Genomic DNA, 13,386 nt, shown 5'->3' with positions numbered 1-13,386 from the left:
CTTTAGCCACAAGCAGGTTTTCTTCATGCGAAGTCAGATACTTTGATTCTTACCCTTTTAAAGATACTAAATGCCATAAAACCTGCAACCACACCAGATAAAGCTCAAATTCAAGCGGTTCTGACCCCTTTCATTCAGACGCTGCGCGTTTCTGTGCAAGTATTTCTGACTCTCTTGGACAAAACGGAATGAAATGGTTCTTACAAATTAATAGCAAAAGGTTGGAACCTTCTACTCACACAAACACTAGCGGATTTTCAAGGAGGTTTTTTTTTTTTCTGGCAGGGAATTTTCCCAAATCTGAAATAAAGAGAGGACAAGGTGGGTTCTCATGTTAGTTATTGGGTTTTGACTGCTTGTCAAAGGGAAGAAAAACAGTTGTTAAGTGCAAGGGTTCCTTCCCTTCTTCAGTATTGATGGGACTATTCACTTTTCACCCTTAGCACCTTCGAAAACAGACTGTTGTGTCATGCAGATTCCTACGCATCTCCTCCTAGAAATTACTGGGTGTGCTGCTGATGCCATTGATAATTAAATGAAATTTCAAGCACGATTTCCGCAGTTTGCACAAGCCAACTCCTAAATGGAAGGCAAGTAAGGACCACTGCTTTGCCCAGCAGAGGCATTCCAACACAAATCAGGAGGAATTCACGGTCTAGAAGGTGCCATTTCTTTTCCCTAGGAAGTGAGACACACCTGTATAGTGCAACTTTACTATATCCACCACCATGGGGGGAACAAGAGAAATCCCCTCAGATCTAGCTCTTTTGAATGTCCAAGCAGCTCAGCATTCCGCTTGTCGCCTTCCATATTCCTGAGCAGGAGTTTGACTGGACCCCTCCAGCCACCCGGGCTGCAGAAAAAGTGCAGCGCAGCCCATCCGTTGTTACGCACATTTGAAAGACAAAGACTCGTCTCAGGCAGAGGCAGATTCTTTCTCCTTCACGTTCAACAAAACCACCAGCTCAAGAAACAGCAGGAACCGAGACCTAGCCCGTATCCGCTCACTGTACTCCAAACTCAACCCTCTTCACACCTTTCATGCTTTAAAGCCTTGCTACGGGGAAGGCTCACGCAGCCAGGTTTCAGGCATCGCTCGGCTTACACAGACATACTGACATACCCAGCTGTTTCCTTGATTTTGGTTTGGAGTGAATTTCCTCTGTGTCGTCCGGCACCAAGTTCACACATTCATCAAAGCCCTAAAAATCAGCAACAAAAGCCGCCGCTGAGCTACGTGCCCTGCTCTAAACTTCAGCAACAACGACACAAACTATCGTGAGCTGTGCTGACGTGGGCTGGACAATTAAGACTATTAATTGGAGAGGCACCCCCCACGCTAGTTTTTCCTGACAGGAAGAAACAGTTTTATAAATTTGAAGAACAACCAACAAAACACCCAATCCAAAGAGATCCTGAGACTCACAGTGATGCAGCCTTCTAGCCGCATGCTCGGAAAGACCCGTCCGGTGTGCCGCCCCGCTCCCCACACGGCTCGAAGGGCCCTGCGCAAGAAGCACCAGGACGTTCCTCGCACACGGGGCCGAAGCCGCGGCAGCCCGGCGGTACTCACGTTCTGCAGGTAGCGGAAGATGAGGTTCTGGAGCGGAGCGTTAAGGACGCCCCACAGACAGACCACGCACCTGCACCTTTCCTGCGCCAGGGTTTGGTAAAAATGCTGTTAACTGCTGTCATGGGGAACAGCTCAACTACCGGTGAAGGCGGAGGCGGCCAGGCTACATTTAATACAGGACCTTCAGGAGAATACGGGCATAACAGCGAAAAATAAAATATTTACAGAAACCATGGCATACACCAAACCTCGTCTCCACGGACAGAGCCTAGGCCGGGGACAGTGAAGGCTGACAAGAGAGCAGGAGGAGGGAAGCAGCGAGGGGAAAGCCTTCCTCGCCGGGCTCTCGCGCGCTCTTCCTCTCTCCCAAAGTCCACGAGCGAGCGACCGACCGACCGACCCATGCTGGCAGAAACTCCATGCTTGCTCCCAGCGGGAGAAAGTCCTTTGGCAGGATAAAGCATCGGCAGCTTGGGGCTGGGTGACCCTTCTGGAGCCAGAACAGCAGTTTGCTCAGTTTTGGTTTCAGACCTTTCCTCTAGGAACAAAGACAGCACAGTGGACTATCAAAGCACGCAAGTGTTTTCTTCCAAAGAGAAAGTATTGACAATCCACTCCGACAACCGATTTTTCCTCTGCCAGCAGCAAATGCCTGAGGGCCGCCCCACCTTCACAAATCCTCGTAGGAAGAGACTCAAGTTCTTCAAAACTTTAAGAAAATGATTCAAAAGGTAGCTGCTAGGGAAAACGATCCCTGGTGGCAGGGTACACAATAGACCCCAGTCTCAGCTGTCTTCTGCAGGGTCACAAATTCAGACCGCATGTCTGACCAGCAGGGAAGTTCAGGACAACTGCGTGCAGGTACTCCCAATGTCTACCAGTTCACCTGTGCTTTAAGACTCCTTGCAAAGCCTCAGCTAGAAAAAGAATCACCTCTGGGTATCCAACAAAAGAATCAGTTTCCATTTATTTCTTTCTTTATTTTAAGCCTTAAGACTATGCGCTTCAGGTGTCCAGCATTTCAGCAAGCTCCATGAGGAGCTCATCCTCATCCTTCTCTGGGTCCGGGTCAATTATCTCTTCCAGTTTGCCTCCTGAGATCTCCCAAAGAAACTGCTCAAAGTCGTCTTCTACAGAGAAGGGGGCTTCCCAGGCCCCTGTGGAGCTCAACCCCTCTGTCTTTACTGCTACTCCTGAGGAAGCTGAGGTCGAGCTTGAGACCTCTGACGGTGCCACAGAGTCTGCCGGGCTTCCAGGATGCAGTTCAGGACTGGGAAGAACAAGAAAGAGAGCAAATCAGTGTATGACATTCCTTAAGCAGAGAGATGTTTTCTGCAAACCAGCTCTTAAAATGGTAGTTAATCCCTCCTACCCCTCAGCCTTACGCAGGGATTGTTATTCAATTAACCTGGGGCTGCTTCTAGAGTCCAATGTACCAGCAGGTACATTTTGCAGTTTGGGGATTTATCCGCGAAGACACAGCATCTGGGGTCTGGCAAAGAAGGTTCCGTTTTTGTCGCCACAGGCACTTTGCCACCTTTACTAATTTGACTGCAAAAGGGTGACCAAGTCAACCTCCGCAGGCGTTCAGAAAACCCAAGAAGCCACTGAAAAGCTGTACCAACTTGCAGCATTTTCAGACAAGGATCTAGATAAGCAGTCCAGCCAGCTCCTAGAAACTTATTATTTCAGACGAGTTTTTCCTCTGCTGGATTTTGGCATGAATTATCTCAAAACTCTCATTTTTCCACGTGTGAAAAAAAAAACCAACAACCTTCGTTTCACGTGAAAGGCACACTGATGAAGCGAAAGAACAAGTTGTGGTTGTTACCTGGTTTGGGGTTTTCCTCTCCCGCCTATGGAGAAGAGGCTGCCCTCTGGCAAAGCCGGAACAAGGGCCTAGGAAGAAGCAAGATGGTTTTTATGATACACAGGTCAAAGACTGCTTTGCAGATTCTTCCTCCGCTGCTTCTCCTCTGGCAGTGCTGAGCCTTAACCAAAATACAGAGCCAGGGCACACCTGAAGAAAAGTTAGCATTCCCTTAACGTTTACTAACGACCTTGGGTCTTCTTAAAGAACGCAGCAATTAAAGGACATGGCAGAGCATTATGTAAACACTGCCATTCACCTCGTAAAGAGCAGAAAGGTACTACGAGCGTCCTGTTGACCACTTTTGGATTTAAAAGGGAACGGAGACCCGTAGAACATTTCAGTCTTCCATCTTTTCTCCAAGAGGAGGCTACAACTTGGGCATAAATTTTACTAGGGACCCACTACTGCCTCAGCCGCTCTCCTTACCACAGCCGCTTTTTTAGCTGAAGGCTCCTTCCCGTCGCCACCAGTGGCACTCGGTGGCTTCACAGCCGCCACGGCAGACGGATGACTCTCGGCTGCCTTACGTTTCAGTGGCTGCTTTCTGGGGAAGGTGGCTTTCCCATCCAAAGGCTTCAGGCACCCCTTTGGTTTGGCTAGAGTAAAAGGAAGAGAGAATTGATACCGTCTTGCTCTGCCTCAGGAAAAAAAAACCCAACAAACAAACAGGTTCTCTTAACAGCGCCACAGTCCTTCTAGTTAAGTGTATTTAGCCAGCAGCTAAACAGCACTCGAGCTTCAGCACTCGAGCAAGAGGAATCAGGCAGGGTTTTTTAAATTCACTTTTAGGGCTGTATGAAAGCTCATGGAAAGACAAAAGGGGAAAGCATACTTAATAGCCAGTTCGTACCTGTCTCTGTACGGCTCTGTTCAGAGGGCAGTCCTAGCCTCTCCTTCAGAGACCTGGGGACTTGAACTACAAGAGAGAACAGAAAAAGTTGGGTAGGCTGCATAAATCTCCATTTGCTGTTCACGTTTCGAAATGAGAGCCGTCACGTCACTGGGATTCAGAGCTACCTTGAGCCCGCAACCAACACGCACAAAGAACCACTAGAAGAAAGGACAAACAGCAAACCTAAACAGAAAATCTGTGCATCAAATCCCCATGTCTGCTTAGTAGCTGCACCTCTCTTTGGTGCTTTGTCAGCACTCTCCAGAACCTCTGTCTTCTTCCCCAGCCTGTCAGCAAGCTTGCGCTTTAACGGAAGGACACTTTTACCAGCTTCAGAAAGAGAGGAAACAAGCAATACTTTAAGAACGTTTCTCTGGAGGCGGATTTTAGAACAGTCAGCCACAAACTTCCATGCTTCCGGGGATCTTTTCTTAGATTTGCCTTTCAGCTGATAACCAAATTTGCCACTTCTGCCTGCCGTCAATACACATCTCTGCCAAAATGTATTTTCCTCCGGCACGCAGCAAAAATACCCTTCAACATAGTCACGTTTAGATGAGGGCACCCGAACAACGCCTCACAAAAAGCTCTTCCTCTGGAGGCTTTCCGTTTTCCCATCCTCTCGCCAAGATTCAGTTGAATCACAGGCTCCTCCCCTAAGACAAAGACTAATCTAGCTCTTCACTGCACAGAAGCCAGTAGCCACTAAGAGCATTGTCCTTCTAGCCCACGTCCCGGCAAAAGGCACTCTTCTGGTAGCCAAACCACAGAAACGAGTGACTACGCGTAGTAGTAGTGCCCCACGGTTTTTGCCTTTCAAAGGAATTTGTGCAGATCTGAACACCACCACTTATACACAGACTCGTATCACGCTACTGTCCGCAAGAGCCACCGTCAGCCTGGTCAACGCTTCAAAAATTGGCTACTTGTATAATACCATCTTCTATAGGTCTGCCCTTGCATTACTGCCCGGTTTTCCCAGTTATCCCCTTATTTGCATACTGACACTCGTATTGACATTAGCCTCTCTCTCTGCTGCTACTGCACTTCACCCAACCGCTACTTCCGCCACGTGCTGTCGACACATTAGCTCATTCACAAATCTCACTCAACTTCAGGAACATGAGAGTCCAATTAAGCACATTGGAGGGTCTGTAAGGTGGTGTAATACATGATGAGCTACGGCTTAATGTCAGGCTGATAAAAACCCCTTCTGGATCTTTTACTGCAACACAACAAACTGAGCACCTACAAATGCCAAATATTTGCAATCAAACCAGGGCCTGGAAGCCTAAAAGCATGGTTTCCATTAGAAAAGGCAGCACCAGCAGGCTAACGTGTCTGAATTATCCTAATTATTACTTAACCTTTCGGTTGAGGAGCCATGAAATGGAAACAATAGTAGTCACTACAAGTAGGGGATATTAACTCACCACCTTGGCTTTTTGTTTTTTCCTTTAGTTTCTCCAATTTGATTTCTTCAAGTGTTTTTATTCCAAAATTTAAATTGTCCTCTGAAAACAGAAAATCATTAATGAAGCTGAGGCCTAAAGGCACATGTTGAAGAGCACACATCCTCAAGCTTCTGACAGCTCAGAACCCTTCCAAAGTCTTCCAAATAAACCCTCTCAACACTCCCCACCAGGACAAAAAGCCATAGAACGGATGGGTATTTTGGTAAGCGATTGGCACCCTTCTTCACCCCTCCTCCCACCCTACAGAGTAAAACCTGCAGTTTTAAGCGTTTTAATCCATCTACACGATATTAGATTCCATTAGACATGGCTTCTTCCCACAGTGTTTGAAAGGACACATTTGCAGGCATTTCAACTCCACGCTGTGGCTCTCTTTTGTTTTACAAAAGTCTACAAGGAGGAGTTGACCTGTCTGACCCAAGGGACACACGACAGTATTAGACAGGAATGAGCTCGTGGAAATAACTGACTCCATCCAGCTACCCGATGTTCTACTGTAGATTTAGAACATATCACTTTGGAGTTCATCGTCAAGTTCTCCTTCCAAGCCATCCTACTACAGCTGCTAGAATACCTTGCTTTGTATCAGCCCCGCGTTTCCCAGTGGAAATTATCCGCGATCCACTACGGGCTTGTGTTGCTGGTTGCTGGACAGGTGTTTTAGTTTCATCTCCTTCTTCAGAAAGCTGCTCTGAAAGTCCAAAATAAAACCTCTTCAGTTATGGAGCAGGGATTATACAAGGCGTTTCATGCTCATGTAGCTCGTACAACGACGTTTCAGTCCACGGTTCATATTCTGTTCGCATTCTTAACTACAAGCAACTGTTTGCGGGAGGTGTTTTTTAAACAGCTGCATTGACTTGACAGGCTCATACAAGCGAGAGCTATACCGGGGAAAAAAATATTTAAGACTCCAGACTCTCGTCCGTAGCTTTAAACACGACACAGTTCAGGCACTCTGTGAAGTTATACATTCACCTCCAGTAGAAATGCCTTCAGTAAGCAAAAAGTACCCATCTTCATCGTCATCTGCAGCACTGATTACAACTGGCTGGAGGATGTGTAGGACTTGGGACCTTTTCAGAGCTTTCCACTTTCATCACCCCCCTCAGCTGCGGAGTGGGACTTGACTGGACAGAAAGTGTGTTTTGCTGCAGTGACGCCTGAGCCATTTTCACATCATCTTCTGCAGGCTCAGGTGGACTTGGAAGCGTAGCTAGAGGAAGACGAGGACCATCTCTCATTTGGCCATGTAAAACTGTCACCCCGACCTTGCACTCACTGTCTAGATACGGTAGATAAGGTAGACAACCCACCTGGCTGCTGAATTCAGAGTTTCCTATTCCCCACCCCTACGAACACACTAGGAACAACGGCTTCCCTTCACACACTCATCTCACCACCCTACCCTCCAGAAAGGATGAAATGAAGGGAAAGCCACCTGAAGTGCAAAGATCACACAAAGCACAGAGAAGCTGAGCGTGAAAGAAAAAATTAAACACCAGAATTACAGTCCGTTTAGCTGAGAGCCTGTGACTGCTCACTTCTCCCTACGCTCATCAGTGAGCAGTTACTTGATGCCTTCTACGGCATTGTACCCACTCCGAAGTAATATTCAGAATTAATTCTTTCATGCTTAAAGGAAAAGGGCCCAAGAAACTCACTTTTGCTTGGCGGGAAGAAGCGCCCATCAACATAGCGTCCTTTCGTGTGATGGAACGCGCAGTTGGATTTCTGACAGCCAGCTGGTTGATTCTCCCAGTAGCAAGGAATCTCACTGCGCTTTTTCTGAAGACAGAAAGAAAGAAAAGCTCGTGGTAACACTCGCCTTAGGCTTGCTAAGAGACATAGTTACACGTCATGCCAGAGACAGGGCTATCGCAGTGCAGTGCGGAAACATCATTCCCAAGGGCAGTCTATCACTGAAAGCATTTCAGGGCAGATCGACAAAACTTGCGTAAGCTGTAACTACTACATATTATCTAGCTTTCCTGTCGTTCCGTTGGAGAAGTCGCGGGCTCGCACACATCAGTTCAGGGTGGGTTAAACTAAGACAATGTGCAAAATACTGGGATTATTCAGAGGGGAAAAATGCCTTGAACTGCCTAGCTTGAATCTATCTCAAGTTCTCTTTCAGAGCCTTATTTCCTTCCCATCTTCTCCCTCCCCACCCTGTGCTACCCCAAGACGTCAGAACAACGCCAGCACCTAATACAAAAATGTCTTGCTGAGGTATACCTCAGAAATTGATTTTTCTTCCCCCAACTTCCTCCCACCCCCCTCCAAGTAACAGAAACCAGTATCATTTGAAAGCAAGTAAATCTAGCACGTACAAGCACATTCAGTCTGCCGACAGCAAGGAAAAATGCTTTCAGGGATTTAGTTGGAGAACACATCTTTAGGCAAACACTCACATCGACTTCCATGTGTCTCAATCTGCAGGTAGGCTTGAAACAGCGACCCTCCTGCCACCGCCTGCACACTCTCTCACTTCCCAGAGCAGCCGCACAGTGGCGGAAGGAACAGCTGTCTCCCTGTAACCAAAAGGAAACCCACAAAGAGGAAATTAAAAGAGTACAGCCTCAAAAATTATCCATGCTAGTAGAACTGGAAGCAGAATCTAACTGCTTCTTAAGTTAACAGACATCTGGATGTCTCCGCCCCCTCCTCTCCTAAAAACTCAACAAGAAACCCCAAAGCAAAAGCAGCCCAAACATACCTTGTCACAGGTGGAATAGAAATAGAAGTAGCAGTCGTCCCCTTGCTTGGACATAATCGACACCGTCTGAGAACGAGCTCAGGTTCGAAGGGTTCGCTCTCAGCAGGGACTTCCTCCAGTCCTCGTAAGAGCTGCCTTCGCTCTTTCTTGGACGGAAAGTCTCCTGACGGCTCGATCAGTCAAATCGTCTTTTTCAAAGTAACCCTAAAGAAAGGTATCAGTAAGTGAAAAAGGAGAAACAGTCCTACTCCCCGGTCTAACCTTTTTTGTTGCACCCCAGCTAACGCACGAGAGGAGTATTATTGCCCCTACCTGTGGGTACTTGCGGGTTATAAAGCACAAAGTATTTCACTTGGGCAGTCTCTCTTGCTGCTCTGCTTTGTGCCTTTAATCGCTTACAAAAATATTAAAGATGCTTAACGCCCCCCCTGTTGATTAGGACAGCCAGATCACAAGGAAGGCAGAGCCCCAGGAACTACGTGTTCTCATCCCCCTTGTCAATCCGTCAGCCTTACCCCAGACGCAGACAGCTGCTGATGATTTACCTGCTGGTCACCGCACTCCACTAGCCTGACAGCGCCCTCGGTGTCACAAGTTACACAGAGAATGCTGCACTATGATGCGTATGCAAACCACCCATCATGTCGTCTGAAGCGCAGGACAAGCTCTTGCTAACACATCTCATTCTCTGGATGAGAATCTGAAGCCAAGTTGTCCACAGCTGAAGCAGAATAGCCAGAATTTCCACTCCTTACAGTTGTTTTAGTCAACTCTACCTGTTAAATACTGTCTGGACATACATACACATACCTGTTTGTGCACACACCAAGAGCGAGTGATGATAAAGTCAGCAAGAGTGAGAGTGAAAATTAGAATGTGGGGCTATTTGCCACAGCAGACTGCATAGAAAGTCTCTCATTTTGAGGGAACCGGCAAACCCAAAAGATCTACGTAACGGTTTGATGAATGTGCCTTCAAGGCTGATGCTTTATAACACGAGGGATTTGGGGGTCAGCACACAAACAGGCATACCTACCTACACGCATACAGTATCAACGTTTCTACACACGCGAGCGTGCACAGCCTATGTTGCACGATATCCGTAGCGAGAGCAACTCTCAGCCCTAATCGGACACGCGGAGTTGCAATCAATTAACAGCAGGGAGACAGCAGATCGAGGATACCGCAAGCTTTGAGAGGCAGGGAAATGCTTCCTTTGCAAGTGGCATGGCTGCATGATACCAAGAATTTGGGATGACTTTGATTTTTAGGAAAGAATTTGTTCTCTTTTTACATCAGAGCCAATGCTACAAGTTTGCCTTCATACGCTGTTCTCTAATCCATATATCCATCATCATGCATTGCAGCAAGATCACGGAAGGTTTGAAAAGATGGCTTAGGTCCAGTTCGACAGCTGATGATTTTTTGGTGCCTCCAGAGCTGAAACTGATCTTCTTTAGCCACAAGCAGGTTTTCTTCATGCGAAGTCAGATACTTTGATTCTTACCCTTTTAAAGATACTAAATGCCATAAAACCTGCAACCACACCAGATAAAGCTCAAATTCAAGCGGTTCTGACCCCTTTCATTCAGACGCTGCGCGTTTCTGTGCAAGTATTTCTGACTCTCTTGGACAAAACGGAATGAAATGGTTCTTACAAATTAATAGCAAAAGGTTGGAACCTTCTACTCACACAAACACTAGCGGATTTTCAAGAAGGTTTTTTTTTTTTCTGGCAGGGAATTTTCCCAAATCTGAAATAAAGAGAGGACAAGGTGGGTTCTCATGTTAGTTATTGGGTTTTGACTGCTTGTCAAAGGGAAGAAAAACAGTTGTTAAGTGCAAGGGTTCCTTCCCTTCTTCAGTATTGATGGGACTATTCACTTTTCACCCTTAGCACCTTCGAAAACAGACTGTTGTGTCATGCAGATTCCTACGCATCTCCTCCTAGAAATTACTGGGTGTGCTGCTGATGCCATTGATAATTAAATGAAATTTCAAGCACGATTTCCGCAGTTTGCACAAGCCAACTCCTAAATGGAAGGCAAGTAAGGACCACTGCTTTGCCCAGCAGAGGCATTCCAACACAAATCAGGAGGAATTCACGGTCTAGAAGGTGCCATTTCTTTTCCCTAGGAAGTGAGACACACCTGTATAGTGCAACTTTACTATATCCACCACCATGGGGGGAACAAGAGAAATCCCCTCAGATCTAGCTCTTTTGAATGTCCAAGCAGCTCAGCATTCCGCTTGTCGCCTTCCATATTCCTGAGCAGGAGTTTGACTGGACCCCTCCAGCCACCCGGGCTGCAGAAAAAGTGCAGCGCAGCCCATCCGTTGTTACGCACATTTGAAAGACAAAGACTCGTCTCAGGCAGAGGCAGATTCTTTCTCCTTCACGTTCAACAAAACCACCAGCTCAAGAAACAGCAGGAACCGAGACCTAGCCCGTATCCGCTCACTGTACTCCAAACTCAACCCTCTTCACACCTTTCATGCTTTAAAGCCTTGCTACGGGGAAGGCTCACGCAGCCAGGTTTCAGGCATCGCTCGGCTTACACAGACATACTGACATACCCAGCTGTTTCCTTGATTTTGGTTTGGAGTGAATTTCCTCTGCGTCGTCCGGCACCAAGTTCACACATTCATCAAAGCCCTAAAAATCAGCAACAAAAGCCGCCGCTGAGCTACGTGCCCTGCTCTAAACTTCAGCAACAACGACACAAACTATCGTGAGCTGTGCTGACGTGGGCTGGACAATTAAGACTATTAATTGGAGAGGCACCCCCCACGCTAGTTTTTCCTGACAGGAAGAAACAGTTTTATAAATTTGAAGAACAACCAACAAAACACCCAATCCAAAGAGATCCTGAGACTCACAGTGATGCAGCCTTCTAGCCGCATGCTCGGAAAGACCCGTCCGGTGTGCCGCCCCGCTCCCCACACGGCTCGAAGGGCCCTGCGCAAGAAGCACCAGGACGTTCCTCGCACACGGGGCCGAAGCCGCGGCAGCCCGGCGGTACTCACGTTCTGCAGGTAGCGGAAGATGAGGTTCTGGAGCGGAGCGTTAAGGACGCCCCACAGACAGACCACGCACCTGCACCTTTCCTGCGCCAGGGTTTGGTAAAAATGCTGTTAACTGCTGTCATGGGGAACAGCTCAACTACCGGTGAAGGCGGAGGCGGCCAGGCTACATTTAATACAGGACCTTCAGGAGAATACGGGCATAACAGCGAAAAATAAAATATTTACAGAAACCATGGCATACACCAAACCTCGTCTCCACGGACAGAGCCTAGGCCGGGGACAGTGAAGGCTGACAACAGAGCAGGAGGAGGGAAGCAGCGAGGGGAAAGCCTTCCTCGCCGGGCTCTCGCGCGCTCTTCCTCTCTCCCAAAGTCCACGAGTGACCGACCGACCGACCGACCCATGCTGGCAGAAACTCCATGCTTGCTCCCAGCGGGAGAAAGTCCTTTGGCAGGATAAAGCATCGGCAGCTTGGGGCTGGGTGACCCTTCTGGAGCCGGAACAGCAGTTTGCTCAGTTTTGGTTTCAGACCTTTCCTCTAGGAACAAAGACAGCACAGTGGACTATCAAAGCACGCAAGTGTTTTCTTCCAAAGAGAAAGTATTGACAATCCACTCCGACAACCGATTTTTCCTCTGCCAGCAGCAAATGCCTGAGGGCCGCCCCACCTTCACAAATCCTCGTAGGAAGAGACTCAAGTTCTTCAAAACTTTAAGAAAATGATTCAAAAGGTAGCTGCTAGGGAAAACGATCCCTGGTGGCAGGGTACACAATAGACCCCAGTCTCAGCTGTCTTCTGCAGGGTCACAAATTCAGACCGCATGTCTGACCAGCAGGGAAGTTCAGGACAACTGCGTGCAGGTACTCCCAATGTCTACCAGTTCACCTGTGCTTTAAGACTCCTTGCAAAGCCTCAGCTAGAAAAAGAATCACCTCTGGGTATCCAACAAAAGAATCAGTTTCCATTTATTTCTTTCTTTATTTTAAGCCTTAAGACTATGCGCTTCAGGTGTCCAGCATTTCAGCAAGCTCCATGAGGAGCTCATCCTCATCCTTCTCTGGGTCCGGGTCAATTATCTCTTCCAGTTTGCCTCCTGAGATCTCCCAAAGAAACTGCTCAAAGTCGTCTTCTACAGAGAAGGGGGCTTCCCAGGCCCCTGTGGAGCTCAACCCCTCTGTCTTTACTGCTACTCCTGAGGAAGCTGAGGTCGAGCTTGAGACCTCTGACGGTGCCACAGAGTCTGCCGGGCTTCCAGGATGCAGTTCAGGACTGGGAAGAACAAGAAAGAGAGCAAATCAGTGTATGACATTCCTTAAGCAGAGAGATGTTTTCTGCAAACCAGCTCTTAAAATGGTAGTTAATCCCTCCTACCCCTCAGCCTTACGCAGGGATTGTTATTCAATTAACCTGGGGCTGCTTCTAGAGTCCAATGTACCAGCAGGTACATTTTGCAGTTTGGGGATTTATCCGCGAAGACACAGCATCTGGGGTCTGGCAAAGAAGGTTCCGTTTTTGTCGCCACAGGCACTTTGCCACCTTTACTAATTTGACTGCAAAAGGGTGACCAAGTCAACCTCCGCAGGCGTTCAGAAAACCCAAGAAGCCACTGAAAAGCTGTACCAACTTGCAGCATTTTCAGACAAGGATCTAGATAAGCAGTCCAGCCAGCTCCTAGAAACTTATTATTTCAGACGAGTTTTTCCTCTGCTGGATTTTGGCATGAATTATCTCAAAACTCTCATTTTTCCACGTGTGAAAAAAAAAACCAACAACCTTCGTTTCACGTGAAAGGCACACTGATGAAGCGAAAGAACAAGTTGTGGTTG

General features: G+C 47.6%; 3 protein-coding genes across 3 annotated transcripts in view; 2 read left to right on the top strand and 1 right to left on the bottom strand.

Annotated features, from left to right (window-relative positions):
* Positions 1-13,386, top strand: part of SNRPE (small nuclear ribonucleoprotein polypeptide E) — a 302,587-nt gene that overhangs the window by 95,578 nt on the left and 193,623 nt on the right. The window lies entirely within an intron of this gene.
* LOC126051937 (uncharacterized) overlaps positions 1-13,386 on the top strand; it is a 183,807-nt gene that overhangs the window by 78,076 nt on the left and 92,345 nt on the right. The gene's annotated exons all lie outside the window — the stretch shown is intronic.
* On the bottom strand, positions 5,788-8,616 carry LOC126051943 (zinc finger CCCH domain-containing protein 11A-like; the record flags this gene model as incomplete). Its single annotated transcript, XM_049831880.1, is given in 7 exon segments — positions 5,788-5,852; positions 6,388-6,524; positions 6,827-6,867; positions 6,869-7,029; positions 7,478-7,601; positions 8,228-8,347; positions 8,533-8,616. Coding segments are annotated over 7 exon segments (702 nt in total), but the record flags the coding sequence as incomplete, so codon positions are not given.

The sequence above is a fragment of the Accipiter gentilis genome, chromosome 29 (assembly GCF_929443795.1).
Source record: "Accipiter gentilis chromosome 29, bAccGen1.1, whole genome shotgun sequence".
Lineage (NCBI taxonomy): Eukaryota > Metazoa > Chordata > Aves > Accipitriformes > Accipitridae > Astur > Astur gentilis.
Note: the sequence above shows the minus strand (reverse complement) of the source record. Positions and strands in the feature narration are given on the sequence as shown.